Here is a 23,606-nt window from a genome sequence, read left to right on the forward strand (position 1 = left end):
GTGAGTTTACTAAGAAATGACAGAGCTGGAGCAGATAGGAGACTGCGACACTGATGTGTTGGTCTGTTTCGCCGAGTCTCTGCACATATACACAGGACTGCTGACAGTGGCTACAGTGTGTGGAGGACTGTCGGGAATACTAGCGGCTGCTCTGCTGTATGTCTTTTGCCTGAAGCCTTTGCTGCTGACCAGACAAGTAAGCAAACGCCATGCATGCAAGATGTAACCACCACCAGTCACTTTCCTTCTGTGTCCATGTTCATCAAAACAACATATTCCCATACTCTAATACAATCCCATCAGGGTTACAACGCAAGGAGGCTACTTGACCCAGATGATGGGGAATTGGACAACAACCAAAGTGACTGTGTCAGCAACAGCAGAAAGGAGGCTCCGAGTGGGACAGCCAATGACAAAGGATTACTCCCTGTAATACCCAAAACACTGTTTGAGTCTTATTGTAGCTTGGCACAAGTGTACATTTACATAACACTTATAATTGTAAAATGATGTCAAATAACTGGTAAACTTCATGCTGAGTAACAAATAAGGTTGTGTGGTACAGTTTGCACAGCATTAACATAAATATGTACTTGCATTCAGGGTAGCATTTTTTATGTTTACATATTAACATCTCACTAACTATGGAGTCTGTTAACTCATTGACCAGGAGAAGGTGCAGCCACCCATGAATAGTGATGTGGCAGCTTTTGCATCCAGAGCAAAGGTGGTTTACCCCATCAACCAAAAATACAGAGTAAGTCCATCATAATTACACAGCACAATGCCCAAATCCATGCAGAAAGTAACACTCAATGAAAATCTCCTAAACTTTTGTTTTAGTTTATACACAAATAATACCATCATATAATATCTAGTAATGAGTAGAGTAGGGCATCATGGCAAATGTTCCCATAATATGGTACCAGTGCAGAGGAAACTTGCAATTGCATGTATAATATGATGTGTTATATTCAGTTTGTGTGTAATGATACGTTACATATTGCATGATACTGAAGATACTATGTACGGCTAATAAAAATTAGAAAAAGTCATAAAAAAGCAGCTGCTGACATTATACTAAGATATTTTCTGTAACTTTTCATTGTATTTGGCAGCCTTTAGCAGACGGTGCATCCAATCCCTCGCTACATGAGCACTCAAAGTTGGCAGCGATGCCAAATGAGGAGTCATCCTCCTCTACAGATGGAGAGTCTCTGAGCCAAGAGCAGGACAATGATGACAGCAGTCAGTTTATCTCTTCCTCACTGGTTCCCAAGAGTCTGCAGAACCAGAGTTTCATCAGGGTCTCTAACTATCCTCATACACTTACACAAACAGGGTAGGAGTCTCTTGACACTTTGGAAGGGTAACTCTGATTTGAAAACACTGACAATACATTATAACCTTACAATATGCATGTACCCATTTTTAAAAAGCCTGATAATGCTCTTGTCTGCAGCTTTGAAGCTAGGATCAGCCTTTACTGTTTGGCTCTGCAGGATGTACAACAGACTTGCTCTCAGCTTCAGGAAGAAAAATGTCTGGTAAGTTTATACTTTATATCAGTCTATTTTTTTTAAGTGTGCCAATGTCTAACAGTCAAATGTTTTTTGTGTTCTCTCTAATTATATCTTTTTCTTGCCATAGGTTTTTCTTCAAATGATGAAAATAATATTCAGTGGTCGTTTCCCAAAAGACAGAAAAGATGCAGATTTTTCCAAGAATATTCTTGACATGCAGCAAAAGGTAGTACCACATGACGAATGGCATTTAATACATATCATGGTTTGAATTCATCGTACAGTTAATGGTATATAGAAAAACTAATCTTGAACCTTTAATTCATTTGAAAGTATATTTTGTCGTTTTAGGAACTGGATAAGCTGAAGAAACAGTTTCCAGCAGGCCACACTGCCAGCGAGAAACCTGTTGATGCACCCTGCACTTTAGAGGAAATAGAGAGAGCTCAGAAAGATCTTCTTGAACATGGCCTTCAAATGGTAATAGTGAAGAGAAAACTCAGAAAATCATATAGTACCACTTTTCTGTGCAACTAAACTAATGTCCTCTTTATAGTCAAAGGGTTTTAGCAAGCAGGTGGAGGACTTGTGCCAGCATCTGCTAAAGAAAACCAGCATTTTCACTCCAGATGAAGCGCAGAATGTAACTGCTTCTCTCATCCAGACTCTTCTTTCCGTAGAGGATCACCTGATGAACACACAAGAAGCAGATGTAAAGGTGAACAACACAAGTTATTGGCTGGCATGGTTCAATTCGCATCTCACCCATTGTGTCATCATTTGAAAAAAATGGCTGAACTAAACAAAAAGTTGCTAATGACTGAATGTGTAGCTCTTTGAATATATCTCTTCACATCTCTTAGAGGATCCAGCAGAAGCTTTTGTGGTGGGAGGAGCTGACAGGGCTTCTCCAATCCCAACCTGCCCTGCTAAGGCGGGAAGTGTCTTTGAGGCAGGGCTTGATAGCCACAGTACTGGAGCAGCTGACAAGCGATGATGTCTTGACCTTTGGCCACATGGAAAAGATACTTTCAGAAGTTCAGAGCACTCTAACAGAAGGCCTTCAACAATGCACTGAAGGTGAGATGAATTGAGTGAAAGTGGTTTCAGTTTGACCTAAGACAATGATAATTGAGGTATTAGTTAGCAGGTACTATAAGGTCCACACAGATGATTGAAAAAATGTGGTTTGATAGTAAGCACTATTACAAATGAATGAATGAACGTAGTAACACAGTTCTCTGAGAAACTAACCAAATGTATGTAGAAGCTGCTGGTGGCACGTAGCAGTGGACAACATCTAGCCTAGTTTTCAAAACTTACCCTCTCAAAATAGACCATTTTTCTGAGAATCCTCTTTAGCTTCTTAAATAAGGTCAAGTTCTTTCAGGACTGCACTGAATATTATGCCTGACTCTCACGCAACATATTTCAGCATATTTCAGACATTTACTGCTGTTACTGTAGAAACACAGACATGCTAATATAATTTAAATGACTGTTAATAACTCCTGGGATGTTTTAAAATCACAGACTGATGTGAGAGATGTTTTTTTTGAAAGATGTAGTGTAGCATTGACTCCAAACTAACACACTGTACTACATACTTATAACAAAAGCAATATATATTATCAACATTCACAACTGCTTTACAAACTGGCATTATCATTATTATTATTGTTATTTTTTGGTAAAACACAACCTGTCAGGATCATCTTAAAGTTCAACGGTTATGTTCCAGATTGCATGAGGAAGACAAAGGAACTGGTGAATGAAAAGTGCAGCAAAATGGAGTCCAAGCGAAAGAAGCTTCAGAGGAGCCAGGCCAAGGAGAAGAGCTGTGCCCTGGAACTGAAACAGACTCATAGTGACCTACAGCAGCTCACAAAGGTCAGAACTTGTTGGATCACTGTTGCATATTAAATAGGTTACGCAAATGACTGTAGACTCCAGCAGTTAATTAAGTTTTCGGAATGATAACGCAGTCATGAACAACTTCTGGTTCATAATTGTTATGGTTGGGTTTCATACCTCCTCTCCACTGTTAACTTTACTATTATAAATCTCCTCCAGGTGTATCAGGAGCTGCTGATGAAACAAAGGCAGCAGCTCTCTGACTTGGAGCTGCAGCAGGACAACAGGGTGGCTGAAGCTCTTTGTGATCTTTGGAAGGTGAGAGATTTTATATTGTTTTTTGCTTTTTTTGTGTGTGTGTGTGTGTGTGTGTGTGTGTGTGTGTGTGTGTGTGTGTATCCATTATTCTTACATAAATATTATTTATCTTTAGAAACTCCGTACCTCCTGGTCGAAGAGGCTTGGAGAGCTAGCCAAAGACATTTTTCTCACTATCCCTGCCCAGTCAAAGATATCTGCTGAGCACTGTGAAAAGTTGTGGTTGGATCTAGAGCAGGAGCTGGTTGCACAGCTGCAGCAGGTAGAGAACACTATCAGGCTGCAACTAGAGGACATGAGGGCACAGCTGGATAAAGATGGACAGGTAGACACACTCTTGGGGATCAGATACGTACAGCCTCTCTTCTTTCTGCACTTTAATTTTTGAACATTGTTTCATGCATGGTCAATTCAGGTGTATGAGACATTAGTAATTTTTATTATTCTAAATTTCTTTCATTGTTTGTGACCTTTTTTCTGTAGGTATGGAATGAGGAGATGGCTCTGGTGCAGGCCTGTCTCAAACACCTGAGTGAACAACAGATGAAGATCCTGCGAGCCATGGTGATCAGACAGAGCTACACACTCAACAGGTGAAACTGGAGGATCTCTATTAAAATACCTAAAGCTTTTCTATTATCTGACACTGCAGCTTTCTCCTACATATCCATCTCCATTTGTATTGGAATCTGTGGTCATGTGTTTTAGTAAAATATTGCAATATGATCTTTTTCTCAGCCAAGTGGGGAGCCTTATAGAACAGAAACATGAGCACCTGCTGGTGGCAGTGCGGAGGTACTTTGTGGTCAGGCACTTCTGTCAGCACACACTGAAGGAGATGAGGCTGTCCAAGCTGAAGGTGCTCTCTCAGACTGATTTCAGAGCTCTGCTAATGGAGGATCCCAGTAAAAACCAGACCTGTATTAATTCAACTCTCAAGGTGGGGAAAGTACACATTACAGAAGCTCTATGTAATTTGTTTCTGGGTGTTTTTGAGCACCTCTTTTAGCCATTCTCAATAGATGCCAACTGCAATAAGGGTGCTACAGTATAACTGATTGAGAGAACTTGGTCATAGCTCAAATTCACAGCTGTTCTGGTGTCATAACAATCACAGAATAGCAGTGCAAGCCTAGCAGAGAGGCATCTGGGTCCAGAGAGTCACCTGGTGGGCCACAGCTTCCAGCAGGAGTTTTTGTCTGAGCTGGAAACAGGGACAGAGCTTCTTCAGGGCCATGCACAGCTGGTGCTGGGTAACGCCCTCAGCCATGCCATCCAACAGATGATGGAGGCCCCACCCACTGAGTCACAGCCCACCTGTAAACAGGACAATGGTTTGAAGGTAGGGTTTGAGTTATTTCATTGTTAGGATATTTTATTAATCTCTCAACACTTAAAGTTAAATCCCTGTAGTCTGTCTGATGAGTTTGTCACGTATATTTCTGTCCTTAACCTGCGTTTCCTCATTAGCGCCACCTGACAGAGGCTGCATCTGAGAGTGTATATGTGACCAAAGATTCTCTCACTGCACTGGTCCAAAGCTACTATTCCCACCTACAGGACATCACCAAAAAACTACAGGAAGATCAGTCAAACATAAAGCAGGGTGAGATGACAATATATCTGGGATAGGCTAATATCTGCTGACATTTCTATCAGTCGGCACTACTTATGTAATGCGTTTCATTGATGAGTCACAGGAAAATGTGAATTTACCAAATGAATAAATCTATAAAAGATGTATCTTAATATCTTTGATTGATAAACACAGTTTTCAGTAGATAAAACAAACCCCAAGTTAAAATGGGTGTTCAGATTAAGTCAAGTCCTTTCCAAACAAGTTCACACAATGCTTATTAAGCCTATCACCACTAGGCACATCTCTCTGTATTTTACAGTATACAGAGTTTTTAATATGGTGTCAGTTTTGATATTTCCACATTGGCTGGATGAATGCATACTATGCATGCGCACCAGAAACTTAACGGAATGGAATCATTAATCTGATTGTGAAATGAGTCATTTTGCAGGGGTTGTGTGATGCTCAAAACAGCCAGAATAGTAGGGGCGCAGTAGGAAATGGGGGAGCCTATGATGTAAGCGTGTCAACAATGTTTTTGTAATTACTCTCACTGCCATAATAGGAAGACAAAAGTCTGACTCTCCAGCTTTGATTTAAGAGAGATTAACTTTTCCAGATATGAATGAGAAGCAAGAAAGCAGCAGTCAGTTGAGCAAAGCTTTGCTGAGAGAGCTGGTGAACTGGGGCAGGAAACCCACCTCTGCCGAGTTTCAACAGAGGTACGATAAACCTGGCTTTGACAGTAATATTTGACTTGATACCACTATCCGTTTCATTTTCTAACTCTTAAAACACATGAAATAAGCATAGTTTCTTTTTTTATTTGTGTGTATGTATCAGGGTTGAGCTCCACAAAAGGAGGGTGTTGGAGCAGTGTGATCTGGAGCAGGAGATGATGTGCGAGGAACTGAGGCAGAGGAAAGTAGCCCAGGATCAAACCATAGAAAAGATCAAAGGACGGCTACTGGTTAGTATGCTTCATGCCTTCATGTGTTTTAGCTTTCTGTTATTTTCTGTAAGCACTGTGTTGTTGTGTCCATTAGGAGGCAGAAGAAAGCTTCATAACTGAGCTGGCAGCCTTGGCCCGAGTTTCTCTCCACAGTCCAGATCAAGAACCCAGTGAAGAGGACAACACTGGTTAGCAATCTTACCCTACAGTGTAAAGATATGTATGCTGTACTTATCTGTTTGCTGTCCCTCACGATGTCAAATTTCAACAGGTGATGAGAATCCTAACATTCTGGACCTACTAGCCCTGAACCCAGCACTAGACCCAGCCTTGAATCCGTCACTGACTCCAACTGTTGTAACCCCAGCTGTGAAACCTACAAAAAAGAAGAAAAGTGAACTCGAGTCTCGTGTGAGCTGAAATCTTCACACAGTAGTGTTTACATATGCGTACAATGGTGGCCTTTTGCTACCCTCCTATTTTTATTGTTGATTCTCGATAAAGTTTTGCAACTACTTTTGGTTGCAGTGTTGTTGTAAGAAGGTAGTATGTTAAGGGATCTGTTCTTTATTTATATAAAAATGGAGTTTCCAATCTGGTTTCAAATGTTTACATAAGTATTGTCCTTAAATGTTAATGATGATAATGATTAAAAATTGTAACTTTCCTTTTTACAAATTGTTAAGTGTTTTTGGTGATAAAAAAATGGCAACATAGTCATTTCTTCATTCACTCCCCTCAGTAAATGGCACATACCATCAAATCATATAAATCTCTCAAAAAGAACAAAGTAGATTATTGTGAATGCATTGTTGAGTTTTGTTATTTTCACATGCCATTTGACAGGCCTGGTGTAATACATTTTACCTACTGCACGCACGCTTTGCTTTTCATAACACAGCTCATTCACTGCATTGATTCCCAGTGATTCCACTGAGTACATAGGATGATGGATGTGCTCCTCTGTGAGTTGTCGGGTGAATTAGAGATGTCCATTCTGATTGTAGCAGAGTGCTACTACTCAGCGAAGAAAGCCTTGCCCTTCTCTTATCCTAATGGGGTTTTAAGTACAAGCCTTTATGGATGATAATGCAGAGTAATGGTGAAAAGTCTAGGAGGGCTGAAGTCTGGCAGACAGCTGTGTGTAGGCAGCAATCTAGCAGGCAATTTACCCTGGTCCTTATGGTTTACTGACAGTTTGGCGTTTTAGGAGTGTCAATTAGCAGACATCAATTTTTAATCTGATGTTTCTATGCTCAATTTGCACACATAACCAATTATTCCAATGGCACCTTGACAAAATATGCTCCTGGACCTGACCCACTATTAGACACTGGATTGTCCTGCCAAGAGTGTCTCTCCTTCTATATATCAATTAGAAATATGGGTGTATGCAAGTGTCGTCGCTGATCTGTCGTGAGGGGAAACCGTTTGGATGTATTTTGAGGTCCCGTAGGGGACTGCAGGGACTTGTGGGAAGATGACCTGATTTCTAATTTTTTCCTTTCCTGCCTGGGCTGTAGGCTAGTCGCAGCTACAAACACAGAAGCCCTTGAAATGAGAATGGCAATATGAACTGACCCGCATCTATCTGGAATATGTCCTCGCTGTTTGCGTAAAACTGGATCAATCTGGACAAATAAGATCCAGATCTTATTTGTCATTTTTGATGGACGCAGGTGTGGCTGACATTTTGATTCAATAGATCAGGTAAGTGGAGAATCACCTAGGCTCATCTACGCTAAATATTCCTTAGTAAGACGTTTACAACCTAAAATGCATTTGCAACACTGTAGTTTTATTATTGTCCCAGATGGCACACAAACACAACTGAGGACTCGTTGCGCCTGTTCAGAGGACACATTTCCCGTCTTATCAATATCTTCTTTCAAAGACAGCTTGACTACATGGAACAAAGTTACTCAATTATTGTTAGTACTGTCATCGATACATCTCGCATTGTTCCACGGTTATGAGGGCAAGCCCTGACGCTGTAAGTAGAAATGAGATTAAAATGTCCACTCAGTGAGGTAAAGATGTGAGCAGTGTGACGGCGTCATCAGATCAGATGATCGTTTATTTTAGGGCCCAAAATAAGGTCGCTATCCAAATTCCTACTCAAATGGCTTTTACCACCACAGCTGAGACAATCTTCTGCCATCCATATATTTCAGATGTTATATGCTTTCTGAAAAACTACTAATTGTTAAACACTATCAAACTTGTGATTTAACTCACTCTACATGGAGTGTTATCAATTTCTACTAAAACTATTAACATGAAATATAATAACCACGAAGAATGATAACGTCTCATATTAAAACCAATACAACATGGTAATGTACAATGTTTTATTACTGCTTTATTATTCTTTTACTATTCTATTCATGATATACATTATTAGGCAATGTAGAACATATTAATATTCAATGCTTGAATTCAAAGGCAGATTTTCTTTGGTGAGAAAAAGGACTGTAAACTTTCATTTTCATCAACACTGTGAACACCTTTTAGTCTTTAAATTTTACATGCACCTGCAATCCTGTTTATAATTCTTTTTACATCTTGTTTTAATGACTTTTTTATGTGACTTTACATTGCCTTGTTGAAAATAAACTTGCCTTCCTTTTCTAACTGCTTTGCTTTGCCTCTTAGGTGAGCAGCCATGGCGAATCTACAGCAGGAATACCCTGGGGTCCTTTTGGGGATCCTGGAGGAACTGGCCAATATGCGCCAATGGCTGACCTTCCAGGACCTTTGTCGCATGGTCAGCACCCGCTTTGACCTAGAGAACCTCATCGAGCTCAGGAGTCTGCTGTTTGCTGCTGCCAGCCGGGATCCCTGTTTCCCAGCCACTCTCTTCAGAGACCGTGTTTCCACCAGAGGCCAGGGGTTATCACCCATAGGTGTCGCTGCTGATATTGTAACCATCTTCAATCTTATCCAGATGACGGGCGGGGCCCCTGATGACGGCCAACCAATGAGAGCCCAGACGGTCCTCCCTGTTGACCAATCCCCAGGCCCCAGTTTGCCTGGAATCCACCAGCTGACCATCTCTGGCCAAGAAAGAGCACGTGCCCATTCTGATTCCAGTAGCAGGTTTATCGACCAGCACTTGCTGTTTCCAAGACCTAATTACTCGGCCCGCAAGCGAGCCAGTCTTCCCCCAGATCCCATCTCACTAGTGTCCTCCCCTCCAACAAGGGCGAGGGCTGTTTCTTTTGACTTGCCTCACACCACACTTTTGTACTCTAGTGGTCAAATTCCCAACGAGGTGATGAAGAATCTCTACCTGCCTTTGGAGACAGACAGTGAGTCAAGTGGAGAATCTGCTCATATGGAGGTATTTGACGCTGAGCCAGGAGCATCTGTTGACCAGAAAAGAAACATCTTTAGGAAGGACTTCCACAACCAGCCACCTCTAATACCACAGGTGACCATTAGCAGTGAATCTCCAAGTCCCAACAAAGGGCAGAAAGGCTTTGAAAACCACAGCTTTGAAATCCCCAATCCTTACCCTTCACCCTCAACAGCCCACCAATCGCCAGAGCAGCGGGTTAAACACGAGAGCCTTGACGACTTACAGGACTCCACATACTTTGGACCAGGGTCAATGACAGAGTGGTCTCCCCGGCACCTCCAGCCTCCTAGAAGCCAGAGGGCCGCCTGGAGCAATAAGAGTCACAGTCTAGAGGACCGGATAGGCCTGGGCAGCATTGGAATGGGAATTGAATCACAATCACAATTTCCAAGACGATCAACCCCTGCTATAAGCAGTCTGGGAGGATCTTCAGGAGGTGACAGTGGGGATAGTGGATTGCCAGGTGGAGGCGATGGAGTCAAGGCTCAGGGAACCCAAACAGACACACCGGACCCCAGACGCCTTCGTAGCCTGGTCCATGCAGACCGCCTCTCTTTCATGACCTCATTAGATGACCCAGAGTTTGGTGAAGATGACATCAGTGCCATCTTTCGTTTCCTAGATGACATAAGCATGTGTGGTTCCACTGGAGTCCTGCACCCCAGTGATGGATCCGGGGGCATTAACCAGGACACCCCTGAGGCCAGACGCGGCCGCCTAGGTCAGCTCCAAAGGCTTTTCCACTCTCTGGAAAGCAGTGATGATGGTATGAAAGCCAGTGTCTGTAAGCTACTGCTCCGTATGAGCCAGATAGAACGACAACTGGAGTCACTCAATGACGTGAAGGCTGAGATTTCCCAGGTGCTGTCCGCTCTGCAGCGTCTAGATGAAAAGATCCAGCAGCCTATTGGTGGTGGTGGACAAAGCACCAGTGGGAGATGGCTGGAGCCTCTCAGTGGTGTCTCCTCCTTTATGAGCCACCCCATAACCCCTTCTGACTCATCAGACCCCCAACCTCTGTCCGCATCTGGGCATTTGTTTCCAGGGACCAGCACTAGTAGTCTGGACTGGAGCAGATGGAACACTCCTGGAGAGCAAACAGAAAGCAGCAGAGGTCAGACAGATTCAAAAGGGGTGAAAGAAGGGAAGAAGGATGTAGCGTCTCGCCGTGCATCCAAAACCCAAGTGGAAGAGAAAGGTGTGTCTGATTCGAAACAGCCAACTGTGTCGAACTCTGCAAGAGACTGGAGAGTGTCATACTCAAAAAGTAAAGATAGCAAATCGTCACATGGCAAAAGTGGACAGGTTGAGTATTTCTATTGCGTGCTTGTTATTCCATATTTTATATGATATATGAAGATAGAATTAAGTAACATATTAACAAAAAAATTGTCAATATATCTGTGTGCTTGTAATTACAGGATGACTGTAAAAATGTGTGTGTGTGTGTGTGTGTGTGTGTGTGTGTGTGTGTGTGTGTGTGTGTGTGTGTGTGTGTGTGTGTGTGTGTGTGTGAGGGGGGGGGGGGGCATATAGAGGGTAAATATTGGACCTGTAGCTGCATTGTGTATATTTGAGCAGACATGGGTGATTATGTGGTTGGTTTACTAGCTGTGAAGGCCTCTTTGTGGGATATTGGTTTGAAGTTTGACAGTGAGTAATACTGTATAGTGAACTGTTTACAAAGACACACAGCTCACCATTCTAATTCATATGTATGTTTGCTGATTACAGTAATTTTAGTTAATACTTCCATTTTGAAATGAGTTTCATAACTTAAAGCAAATGGTTAACTTTTCTAATAATGTTTGCCAACTTTGTTTTCTAGGCAGATCAATTAAGTAGCACAACTAACCTACTGCCCCAGAAGTCATCCAGCCTGGTGGAACAAGTGTTTAACTCATCCTTGTTCCGCCAAAAAGACAGCAGTCTGACTGGTGGGCTAACATCTGGGAAGGTTGTGGAGCCCAGATTGGCTGAAGGGAGAGGAAGGCCCATCTGGACTGTAGACGACAGAGAGGCACGAATCTCTCCTTTTGATTTACAGGTAAACTTTGAATATTGATTTGCACATAGCTACATTAGTTAAAATGTTTAATTGCATTCAAATATTATTCCTGCAATGTCTCAAACCATAAATCAGTGATCATGGTCCATTAATTTTTTTTTAAATTACAGGCAAGTTAGGCATTCTGGGAGATTTATTAAATAAACATATATTTTTTGAAACGTATTAAACAACGTCATGTCCCTCAGGGCCAGGAGTCTCTTAACCCCAACAACATGGAGTTCTGGATGGACGACATCTACACTCCAGGCTATGATGGTCTACTCAGGCGTAAAGAGGCTGACCTCCGCAAGGCCAGGATTTGCAAGTTGCTTGCACTCATTGCCACTGCAGTGATTATCATTCTCATCATTGTCATTCCCATTTGCACTGTGGGCTCATGAAGACTCTCACAGAGAGGCAACATTGTTGTCTGTTTTTATTTTATCTTTTTGTTTTTTAATTAATTTCAGCAGCTACATGCTGTATCCAGGAACTTGCACGCCATTCTCATGGAGATTAATAGATGAGAGACTGTGACAATAGGACCCTAAAGCTGAATCCGTGGCCAGTTAAGATTCAGTACGTCCTCAGACTTCTTTGCATGCAGCACAATAATTTATGACTTCAAAAAAAATTATTTGAACTGTATCTTACTTTATAATCATTTGAATCTCTCCCTCATGCAGTTACAACAAATTGAAACTTATCTTCCATGCCAAGTTTTTCCCCCTCGTTTACTGTCATTTATTTCATAATTTATGTTTTTAATTATTTCAGCCGGCTGCAAGAGGAACTAATTAAGGATGGGGGTTTTCAATAATTCTAACATAACACTGCGAGCATATGTTGAAACTAGTAATACTGAGCCAATGCAAAAGTGTCAGTTTCTTTTTTCCCCCCAGTTTGCCTGCTCTTTTCTGACAAACACTGTTACAAATGCATTGTGAATGCGCTTCAGTCTGGAACACTGCCTGACATTTTGTAATCATAATTTTTCTTCTCTTTTTTTTGCCGTCCCCTTGAGAAATCTACAGGGCTTATTTCTCTTACATGTAAGATAATTGTTTTAGCAGTATATAAGAGTTTTACATCTACAATTTATAAGTAGTACTTGATTCTGACCACAGAAGCATATTTTCTTTTAGTTTGAAAGTTCTTATACTTCATTTAAGCAACAAGATACAGCGCTCAAGCTTAAATCAATAAAAAATAATATTTTTATAGAGTTCCCCTCCCATTTTTCAAAATGGAAAATAGCAAGTGTCAAATCCACTCATGAATGTGTTAAGGCTTTAGAGTGTGTTTACCAAGTGTCAGGTTTCAACAAATGGAAGATGCAGGTCTTGTTGTTTATGATTTGGCCATAGAGCCGTTGAGGAAAGAGGGAGCCCTTTCCAGTAAACACTTTGAGTGTGAGATTCCGCTTCTAATTCAATTGGGGTGATGTTTGGAGTGTACCTACGCACATTATCTTTTCACTGTACTCGGCCAGGGCTTTTCCACCTGCCACCAGATTAAGCTGGCATCTGGGGATAAACATTGACATTCCATTTTGTAAAAATATCTTGTTAACTCAGAACATATGTTTAAACTGATATTTGGTGCAATACTATTAAATTTCTTTGGGGTTGACACGAACATGAACACCTGTAAAATATACTGAATCTCATCACAGTACCTCCATAATAAATTCTACCTTTGTGGAGCTTGTAATGTTGTAAGATTTTGTGGAGACTGCTTCTGCAAGGTGTTGATTTATTTTTTAGGATGTAATGTAAAATATTGCATTATATTGTTGACAAAATAAGAGAAACACCTTGCAATGCAATCTGTTACAACCCACAACCTCTTCCACTAACCTCAGCCTCAAAATGACCAAATAGTTCTGTGACACCTCCATGACAATTCTCAACAATCAAGATTAACATTATATTGAAAAGCACAAGCTTCACAAAGCTTATAGTTATTGCAACACTGCTGGATTGCATTAAAATCTGCAGGTGTTCATTTTATTGTGTACACACCCTATACATTTCCAGATATGGGTGATTTTGTTTCTGTTTAAAAATAAGCACTTTTCTCTATTCATGAGGTATGCACCAAAGTGGACAGAAACTATGCATATTACTGGGAACTATAAGTATCCAAATGCTTGTTTTATTTATCTGTATCCAGACCGAAAACCTTCACCCTCGCTTTGTGTACACAAATATGCACAGGATGTATAGATGATGTGTTTTGCTTCAATGCATCCTCCTAAGTAGATGTATATCTGCCAAGTGTTTCCCATGAGGCTGTTTGTGGATCCATTATCAATGGTGCCACTGAGGAGGCCTAACCCTGTTGTCAGCACAATCCGCAGGTGCTTCCTCTCAAACTTCTGTGCATTAGAGCCTCTTAATACTGAGATGCTCTTATGACATTTGGATGTTGTTGTTGCTGTATCTATGAGCCTTTTAGAAAGACAGCTAAAAAAATCGTTGAACTCATTATTCAGGTAAACACTCTGTCTTAAAAACTGCTTGTAAACGAAAGAAAATAAGGGCAGGTATTATAGTGCAAGTTACAGGTGAGCAATACTTAAAAATGGTGGGGCTGTATGTTGACTTATGCTGCCTGTGTGAATAAACTCAACAAAGTTGTAACATGCCTTCCACAGTATATTGTCTTATCTGATAAATAACAGATTGAGAGGCAACTGCCATATAATACAAATTGATTTTACCATAAAAATTTACGGCAAATGATTCTCTTGGTACAGTGCTTGGTTTATGCCAGATTACACTTACAGACAGCAGAAATAGTCAACTCAGTTCAAGAAAGTACAGACAATGATTGGTGTAAAAAGAGAAGTCTACAGAGATGAACAATTGACAAAGACAGAGAGCGCACGTTGACTGACAGATCTTATAATTTGAAATCAACTTTAATGGACCTGCAGTAGTCAGAAGACACATACACACACACTGTTCTGAGGGCAAGTATAATGCTTAATCAGACGCACACACAGAGAAATCATTAATAACTTATTGCTGAGTTATTTAAAGTTTTGAATGTGTTGCAGACCCACAAATGTAAATTGTTTGTAATTGATTTAGTGCGTGCATGTACACGCACTTATGTGTGTGTTTGTGTTTGTGTGTCACCCTCATTAAATGTTGCTCAGAAGAGCTGCTGCTGCTATACCCAGATATGCCATCCAAGGCTGATTAATGATGCTGTTGTGTGCATCCCATGTGCCAAGCCCATGACAATATGACAACAGGACACAGTTACTGACTGTTTCAAAGGATTTTATGATTTCACACACAATTTCACCAAACTGCACTGACAGTGAAATGAAAGCAGAGCAGTTATTACAGATACCTGTCCTAATCGCCTCAAGTAAATCTTACTTTCATCTTCCTTTTTTTCATTGTGCAGAAAAATGTCCTCCATATCAAAGCATAGTAACATAACTGATACTACTAATGGAGTTACTTCGCACAAGTAATGTTAGATGTAGACATTTAAAAGAAAGAGATCTCAAGGACAGATCCCATGTCAAAAACCACCAGAGATGCTTCAAGACATAAAATATTTAGCTGTCTTTCTATACAGTACATGGAGAGATATACTTGTGTATGTACTTGGTCACTATATTGAGCAATATAATGTATTATGGATGTCATCCACAATGTAATGTATGGAAAACAGTCTTGAAATGATGACAAAGCAGTCCATTTATTGATCATTAGTTGAGCAGCAGAAAGAGTAATGAATATACCTAAATATATTAACTCAATGAATGAGTCAAATTAAAAAGGAAATGACAGTAATTTAAAAGAAAATAATTTAACCCCCTTATTGATTGAATTATGCTCTATATTAAACTATATAATGCTATATTGATTTTTAAGTTGCACAAATAAGGATTGTCTGAGACTCCTGATGTCCTCTACAGTAATATATGTTTATTGCAGATAATAAACACATACTTTGCTCATAGGGAAACCTACTAGCAGTGTTGGGGAGTAATTTGTTACATATAATATGTCATTTACAAAATAAATGTAACTGTAATCCATTACAGTTACTGAGAAAAAATGTGTAATTAAATTACAGTTAATGACAGTTACATCTGAAGTCAGACCTTTAAGATTTTGCTCAGAAGGAGGGTTTATTTGGTTTTTGAATATTTAACTTGTCAGATGTAATAAGTTACATTGCTTCAATTAAGTAATTAAAATAGTTACATTACTTATTCATTTTAAATAGAGTAACCAGTAATCTTTAACCTATTGTATTTCCAAAGTAACCTTCCCAACCCTGCCTACTAGTGGATAATACTGTCATCATGGTCCTCCAGCTGTAAACCAGGAGAGAAATTCCCCTGCAGTTACAGCGCTGGGTCTGTGGGGGCAATAGAGTGTATCTGCTGTCCACCAGATCAGCTGACGAAGAAGAAGAAAACCGGCGCTGATTTTGAACTTTCAAGAAGTATGTGCTAACTTTATCAGGCAGGTGTGGCTCTGCTGCAAATGCTGTGGGAATAAACTAACATCTGCTTTTAACATCGGGCGTTGTTACATTACATGCCAACCACACTCTCACGGTAAATATATTGGACAGGTAATTTGAAGTTTTTTTGTATTTTGTCTTCTGACTAAGGTAACGATAGGTCCCTAATACAAACATGCTAAGGTTAATGCAAACACGCTGATAAGTTAGCTTCATTGTTGGCGCAGTAAACTTCGCATTAGCGTACGATTAATTTCGCTTACAGTAACAGGTTTAACATTAGTAGTTTGAGTACAATGGGGACTACATTAGCTTTGTGGTCGTTAGTAGCATTTGAAACAGAAGTTTCAAGTGAAACAGAAGGTTGTTTCTCTTTAGTACTGTAACGTTAGATCCATGTCTTCGTTTAACTCACTACCAATGTTTGATCATATCACGGCTCATTCGAGACTAGCAACAATATTAAACGGTAACAACTAAAACATACATTAACTTTATTGCCCTCCCCAGTCACTTGTCATAGTTTATTTAACTTTGACTCTGCTGCAGTGAGACACTATGGAGCCGTCTGTGGTGAACCTGAACAACCAGTTCCAGACCCTGCGAGCCCTGATGGATGGCGTGAATGAGGGCATTGAGCCACGTAAGTTATTTCCACTCTATGTTCTGGTATTTGCCACCTCTTCAAAGGCCTGGCATTGAAACATAACAGAGATTAGGTACATGTCTGGTGTACGTTTTTTCAAGCTTTTCCTGCTGTTGTGCTGTTTCCTCGGTTTCCTTTCCAAAATGCATCAGTTGGTGAAATAAATTATAAATCACAGACTATGACTGCAGAAGCAGCACTGTTGAGCTTCTTCAGTACAGTATGTAAAGGCAGGCCAGGACGGGTCGTAAAGGAACGCAGCATTGGAGCGAAATAGCAAAAGGGGAAGTCGTTGCAATTCCCACTTCAGTATTTCACATAATGCAGGACATTTCCATTTTAGCTAAGTGGACAGCTGCGTCATTCATTAGTTCATTCAGTAAAGCACTCTGTGTTTTTGTCTGCTGTCTTACCTGATGGCACCATTGCCATTCAAATGAAACCTAATCGAATTTTATAAACATAATACAGCCACCAAGAGAGAATTAGTATTCTGCTTGTCAGCAACACAACAATCTGATATTCTGCTCTCTTATCTAGAGTTCCTTCAGGTGGCAATGAACTTTGAGGATTGCCGTAAGAAGTGGCTGCGGGCAGGTGAGGAGCTGCTTTCCTGTAAAGAGATGCTGACTAAAGCAGAGACTGAAAGGGGAGCTCTGGAGGTTAAGCTAAAACACGCTCGCAACCAGGTGGATGTGGAGATCCGCCGGCGGCAGAAGGCTGAGTCAGTCTATGAGAAGCTGGTTCGTGCAACACTGTTTATAAATCTTGTACACTAGAATGGTTGTTAATGTGATACATAGTATTTAGAAATGGAAAAAAGCTAGAAGTTAATCTTCAGATAATGTTTTTGGTCACTGTGCTTGGTAAAGGTCACCTCTGAGGTCTGCAAATGAGAGTACTTTTTAAGTAGCGAATACTCAGTATAACTCAGTATATTAATCCTTTTTTGTGTTTTCTTATGTGTGGACCTAACTCTCTCAACCTGCTGATCTATGCATGTAAAAGGAGCGGCAGCTACAGTTGATCCGGGAACTGCTGATATCAGACAACAACGGTAGCAGTGTTCACTTGAGTGAGGAGCAACGCTCCGCCCTGGCTTTCCTCAATGCCCACTCACAGGCAGCACAGGCTGCTAAAACCAACCTCAACACCAGCCGAAGGTGAGACCCTCTCATCTGGTTCTGAAACAGCAAGGCTACTCCATTATCCAATTTATCTGACAGAGTGCAGAGTCATTTTTTGGCTAAATCTAGAGATATTCATAGTGAACAGTGTGGGGAAATCAAATTCAATATGTGAAAAGGTTCCTACATTTAAGCTTGTGTAATTGAACAATACATGATGTCATTTTGCAATTAGCTGTGGACACATGAAACACTTCTGATTAAGATTAAATCCTGATTTTGATTATTTTAAAGGTTAATTACCATTGATGAATCAGCCTCCCTGCTATCAGACATCAGCTATGATCAAACAGACGACTCTCTGGTATGTTGACCCAGTTTCTTGAATGTTTCCGTAAACTTCCGTACTGTATTTGTAGTAGGTCCACTGATGTAAGGATCAAATGGCGGGACAACCGTCTTCAGACACCAATAATAAATTGGCCTTGATCTGTACTATGATCTGTTTTTAATCTTTTCCTGTAGGACTGGGATTCCTCTGCGATGAAGACTGTGAGGCTGCGGAAACGCCAGAAACGAGTGAGTCATACGTTTACTCACATTTTGAATAGATGTTTGCTGTTATTGATAATAAAGTAATCTTGTTTTTAGGTTATGTGTAAAGGCACTTTTTAGTTTTATTCATGTTCTTCAATACATTAACACCTGCTTGTCTTGGTATTTGTTGAGCAGTCATTCAATAAAAAGTGTTTATTTGAAAATTACATTGTAATCTACAGCGTTCCTCCAGAAAACTCTCTGAGGTTCCTCCACAGGCGTTGAAGAAACCTCGCTCCACTGGACGCACATCAGATAGGGTAATGCTGACCTCTGCAGCTGGCTGTGCTCAATAGTGTGTGTGTGTGTGTGTGTGTGTGTGTGTGTGTGTGTGTGTGTGTGTGTGTGTGTGTGTGTGTGTGTACCATGATTTCTCTTCAAATGTACATCAGTTTGCTGAAAATTTCATAAAAAATGTCTTTTATAAAATGCAGATGAATGAGTCTATAGTGGCCAAAACCACCATCACCGTGCCTGTAAATGGTGGCACTGTTGAGGCCGTCTCCACCATTGAGACAGTGCCCTACAGGACACGTAGCAGAAAGAAGAGTGGTGAGAATTCTTTTCCCTTTTTTTTTTTGGTTCTGTATTTGGGTTCTTATAAGTAGATTGGTCTCACAAAGTTAAAACCCTTGTGTTTAATATCATTCGGGGTTGTGTGACGTGATCACAATGGGATTGTTTCTTCAGGGTCTTCACTGTGGGCTGATACAACCACTACTAACCAGTCTGAAACAACCAGTGAAACTCCCAGCACACCAGTCTTGGATATTCCAGCCCGACGAAGATCCCCCAGATTTAATGTCGGAGGAAAGACTCACCAGTTTGTCTCCAAAACAGTAAGACTACATTCTTACCATTTTAACAGTTAAGCATTTTAATTTAAGACCGTGTCTCCACCTCCATCATTACTGCAGGCTTGTTCAGTTCATCAAAGCGTAATCTTGTCAGCCTGGTTCTATATGACAATCTGGTCTTTTCGTCCTCTCTCTAAGGTGATAAAGTCTGAGTTCTGTGTACCATGCGGAAGAAGAACAAAGTTTGGAAAAATGTATCTTCGTTGCCAGGATTGCAGGGTTGTGACCCATCCCGAGTGTCGTAACCTCTGTCCTCTGCCCTGTAATCCTACAGCTGTTAGTACCCCCATGAGGAACACAGAGGTACCCTGTTTTTCAGTATTCAGTGGCATGTTTCCACTCCATCATGTTTCATTATTATTCCTGTTTCTGTCATGTTACCTATAAAATTTGTATTCTGTGTGCAGAACACCCTGGCTGACTTTGCTCCGGTCACCTCCCCCAAGATCCCAGCTTTGGTTATCTACTGTATTAAGGAGATCGAACACAGAGGGTTACATGAGGTGAGACAGGCTTCATTTAAGTTCTTATTTACTTGCCACATTCATGCTTTTCTCTGTTTCGTTCCCTTGAGCAACTAAAAGAGATACTATTTGTTTAATTAGTCATTTTATTCAGTAGTGAGGTATCACAGCACCAAACAATGAGACTTAGTTTCTTTTATCTTGTCCTTGTTCCAGGTTGGCCTGTACAGAATCTCTGGCCACGAGCGCTTGGTGAAAGAGCTGAAGGAGAAGATGATTAGAGGAAAGACTCTGCCTCCTCTGAACAAAGTAGAAGACATCAACGTCATTACTGGCGTTCTCAAAGACTTCCTCAGAAACCTTCCAGAGCCACTGCTCACCTTCCAGCTTAACAAAGCCTTCATGGAAGCAGCCGGTTAGTTTCTGAGACTTGTAGAATCACTTACAGACAGTTTTTTTCTTTATTTGTCTGTATCTGGATTTGAATTGAGTGACGCACTGGATAAATGGAGCAGCCATCTACATGTGTATTAAATGACTGATGTTAATGTTCTTGCAGAAATCAAGGATGACGACAACAGTCTTGCCATGCTGTACCAGACCATCAGTGGGCTGCCTCAACCCAACCGAGACACTCTGGCCTGCATGATGATTCATCTGCAAAAGTATTTATCGCTATTGGCTTTTCAACAGTCCTGAGAAGCATATAGTTGTTTCCTCAGTTATCTTCTTTTTGTTTCTTATCATTTTCCGACAATAAGTCAGGAGTCGTGTAAACAACTACTTGTAAACCCATGATGTAAGACACAGATGTTTGAGACAGACACCTCTTGCTTTACATGTCAGCTTTCACTGTTGAGAAGACCGTTTAAAATGTACCCACTTTTTCCCCCCAGGGTGTCTCAGTGCGTGGATACCAAGATGGATGTGACCAACCTGGCCAGGGTGTTTGGCCCTACCCTCGTGGGTCATGCTGTTCCTGATCCAGACCCTATGACCATCTTACATGACACAAATAGACAGCCAAGGGTAAAGTACAAGAGAATAAAGAATAACTCTTGATGTTCAGAGCCCTAGCCCTAGTTTATAAAGAAGCACAAAATTTAACTTGGTCTCTGTTTTGTGTGTGCTTTTGTTTACTTTGACATCAGTGTTTTCTTTTGAGATGCTTTGACCACAGATCATGTCTTTTTGACAACTGATCATGTATTTCTTTTCTGTCTTTCCAGGTAATCGAGCGCTTGCTTAGTATTCCAGCAAGCTACTGGAGCCGGTATGCTTATCCAGATAATCTAGGCATGGACAATGCTCACCATGTTGATACTCCAGATCACAAAGGTAAATTACTGAAAGGTACATTGTTGTAAACAAGATTTAAATGTTTCTCTAAATATGAATGGTGGAATAACGGAAAAATACTGTGATTTAAAAACTAGGTCACCTATGTAGTAGAAAAAAAGCAATCATTTTTGAAAACTGAGACAAAGTCTATAAATTCTCGATATTGCTCTAAGGGAAAATCCTATTACAACCAGGTGACACAGTGGCTGTTCTGTATCCAGAGTTGGCAAAGTCTGATAATATTCGTTAATGTTAACCTAAGTACTGCAAAGTTTGATGCAAGGGTGAGTTTTCTGTCTCTTGCCATTCTCCTTATCCATTATCCTCACTGTCACCTCTCTTCCTCCTCCATACTGTTCATTACTTCTCTTTGCTTCCTCTTCCAGACACTATTGAATCTGATTGAACAGTGTCTTGAATGATAAAACTAGTTTTCTTCCAAATATACTGATATTTAAAGTATCTAGAAGTGTGACATTTTAGTAAAGCATGATTGAGGGTGTTTTGTGAGATCCCTAATGGCACGATTACAGAAAATGTGGAAATGCAGTTTGTAGTCTAAAGCAGATGTTCATAGTCCACCAGATGAGTTTTTTGTCACTCATTGAACTTTGGCCAACAAATATATGGGGAGGTCTGTGCAGGCAACACGGAGGGAAGTTAAACATTGTTCACTTACATGTACTACCCACATTGTTGGTAAAGTTTCCCTCTCAGAATTTAGTTTTTTTGATTTTCAGTTTTTAATAACTAACTCATTTAAAACAACAGACATTAAAACCAACTTTTCCATTTGTATGTAGCACTTGTTCTCACTCAGCATATTTGATCAACAGCCAACAGTCACTGTATCAAACTGAAGATGTATTAATCTCATGTATTTACAGTGAGCATATTGGGACCAGTGACCACTCCTGAGCACCAGATGATGACCAAAACACCTTCCTCCAGTTCGCTGTCTCAACGTATGATGCACACCTTCTCAAGTACCACACTGTAAGTTCAATCACTGTTCCACACACATCATTATCATCTCATACAAATCAGACTTAGATCACATATTTCATACATAGCTTAGCCTAATATCCAAGCTAATAATAACATTATGTTTGCCACAGTTATTACCACAAAGCTTAATATCCCCTCCACTTCTCCCCCCTTCCCACCTTCACCCTTAGATTTGGGAGCAAGAGCAAAGCATCAGCTGCTTCTAACCGCCAGGGCAATTTCTTCGCTTCTCCACAGCTGAAGTAATGGCAAAAAGGAGGAAAAAATATGACACCCATATTGTACTTCTCGATAATTCACTGCAATAACAGAATATATATTAACACAATAATGTGGGGACAACTACTGTACTTTTAGCATGTAACAATTGTATCGATTTTCTTATTCAAGTGTTTTTAAGCCTTTGAGTCTTTCTAACCAGAATTTTTTTCTTTGAAAATATTCCTGCACATACACGTGTTGAAGTTTGTTTTTATATCTTTTGACTACTAATGATTTATTATTGACCAAAACTGTGGTAACGCCTATATGATTGTAAAAGGTTTCAAGGCTTTAATGACCAAGCAACCACTCTAATTCAATGATTTTAGTTTTCTGTTTAACACTAGATGTGATGTTCCTTAAGCTGATGTATTTACTGGTGTATGTCCATCTTTGAACGTGTGGTTGTAACCACAGCATTAAGGATGCACAGGCACACATGACATACACAGCTGGATTGAAAAAAAAAAAAAAAAACAGGAGAGAAATTTTGTTATTGGTCAGTGTCACTTGTCTTGGCTTGACTGGTTTGTCATTGTCCTGAAACCAACATTTTGTTTTCATGATTGAAGATTTTGCTTTATATTTATGTTGATTGTGTGGTAACATGCATACTAATCATGCAGATTTATACACTTTAACAATACTGAAATATGAATAATGATAATTAGTGGGAATAATGTGATATTTTGCACTGTTACTATGGGACAATCTGAGTAAATATTAGTTTCACCACTAGAGGCTACTATTGCACCACTATTGACAATGCAAGCCTAAACAAATGAAGATGATATCATTTATATTATGCACACAACCAGTTAGTATTACTCACACTCCTAACTCTGACATATTAATAGATAATTGAAAAACCTTTATTCATTCCTCTAACCTATGACAGTTCAGTCAATATCTTCTCCCTCACAAATCTGAGATCTGTCGGTCATCACAAAGAAAAAATCTGGAGTTTTAATTTATGAATGTGAAAACTGATTTGTATACACACAGAATTTTTTAGATAATTATGGCCACAGTAACAGTTTCCAATTCTCATCAATAATGCACAAAGGCTACTGTTCCTCTGAGAATATTTCCTCACCGTCACCACTTTCAACTCCAGATTTTAGTGTGATAATAATACTGGTTCAAGTATTTGTTATTTAGGGGAGAA

At 40.2% G+C, this 23,606-nt stretch overlaps 3 protein-coding genes across 3 annotated transcripts; all 3 read left to right on the forward strand.

Moving 5' to 3' along the window:
- The first annotated feature begins 16 nt into the window (after positions 1 to 16).
- LOC128355824 (evC complex member EVC) lies at positions 17 to 6,689 on the forward strand. The gene is made up of 20 exons (XM_053316186.1): positions 17 to 196; positions 304 to 429; positions 671 to 757; positions 1,119 to 1,342; positions 1,463 to 1,547; positions 1,651 to 1,749; positions 1,875 to 2,003; positions 2,080 to 2,241; positions 2,387 to 2,603; positions 3,265 to 3,413; positions 3,597 to 3,695; positions 3,811 to 4,020; positions 4,179 to 4,288; positions 4,434 to 4,635; positions 4,813 to 5,037; positions 5,166 to 5,301; positions 5,894 to 5,996; positions 6,118 to 6,244; positions 6,321 to 6,414; positions 6,498 to 6,689. The coding sequence occupies exons 1-20, from the start codon at positions 17 to 19 to the stop codon at positions 6,644 to 6,646; spliced, it is 2,913 nt and encodes a 970-aa protein (XP_053172161.1). The 3' UTR covers positions 6,647 to 6,689.
- Positions 6,690 to 8,891: 2,202 nt separating this feature from the next.
- On the forward strand, positions 8,892 to 12,038 carry minar1 (membrane integral NOTCH2 associated receptor 1). The gene is made up of 3 exons (XM_053316413.1): positions 8,892 to 10,892; positions 11,416 to 11,634; positions 11,844 to 12,038. Exons 1-3 carry the CDS (start codon positions 8,892 to 8,894, stop codon positions 12,036 to 12,038), a joined length of 2,415 nt encoding a protein of 804 aa, XP_053172388.1.
- Positions 12,039 to 16,689: 4,651 nt separating this feature from the next.
- Positions 16,690 to 22,489, forward strand: LOC128355771 (rac GTPase-activating protein 1-like). The gene is made up of 16 exons (XM_053316113.1): positions 16,690 to 16,780; positions 17,324 to 17,526; positions 17,792 to 17,946; positions 18,205 to 18,274; positions 18,436 to 18,489; positions 18,690 to 18,767; positions 18,942 to 19,059; positions 19,198 to 19,346; positions 19,503 to 19,667; positions 19,772 to 19,867; positions 20,045 to 20,243; positions 20,388 to 20,493; positions 20,725 to 20,857; positions 21,058 to 21,166; positions 22,057 to 22,165; positions 22,348 to 22,489. The coding sequence occupies exons 1-16, from the start codon at positions 16,696 to 16,698 to the stop codon at positions 22,421 to 22,423; spliced, it is 1,905 nt and encodes a 634-aa protein (XP_053172088.1). The 5' UTR covers positions 16,690 to 16,695; the 3' UTR covers positions 22,424 to 22,489.
- Positions 22,490 to 23,606: the final 1,117 nt, after the last annotated feature.

This window comes from Scomber japonicus, chromosome 3 (genome assembly GCF_027409825.1).
Source record: "Scomber japonicus isolate fScoJap1 chromosome 3, fScoJap1.pri, whole genome shotgun sequence".
In the NCBI taxonomy this organism is placed as follows: domain Eukaryota; kingdom Metazoa; phylum Chordata; class Actinopteri; order Scombriformes; family Scombridae; genus Scomber; species Scomber japonicus.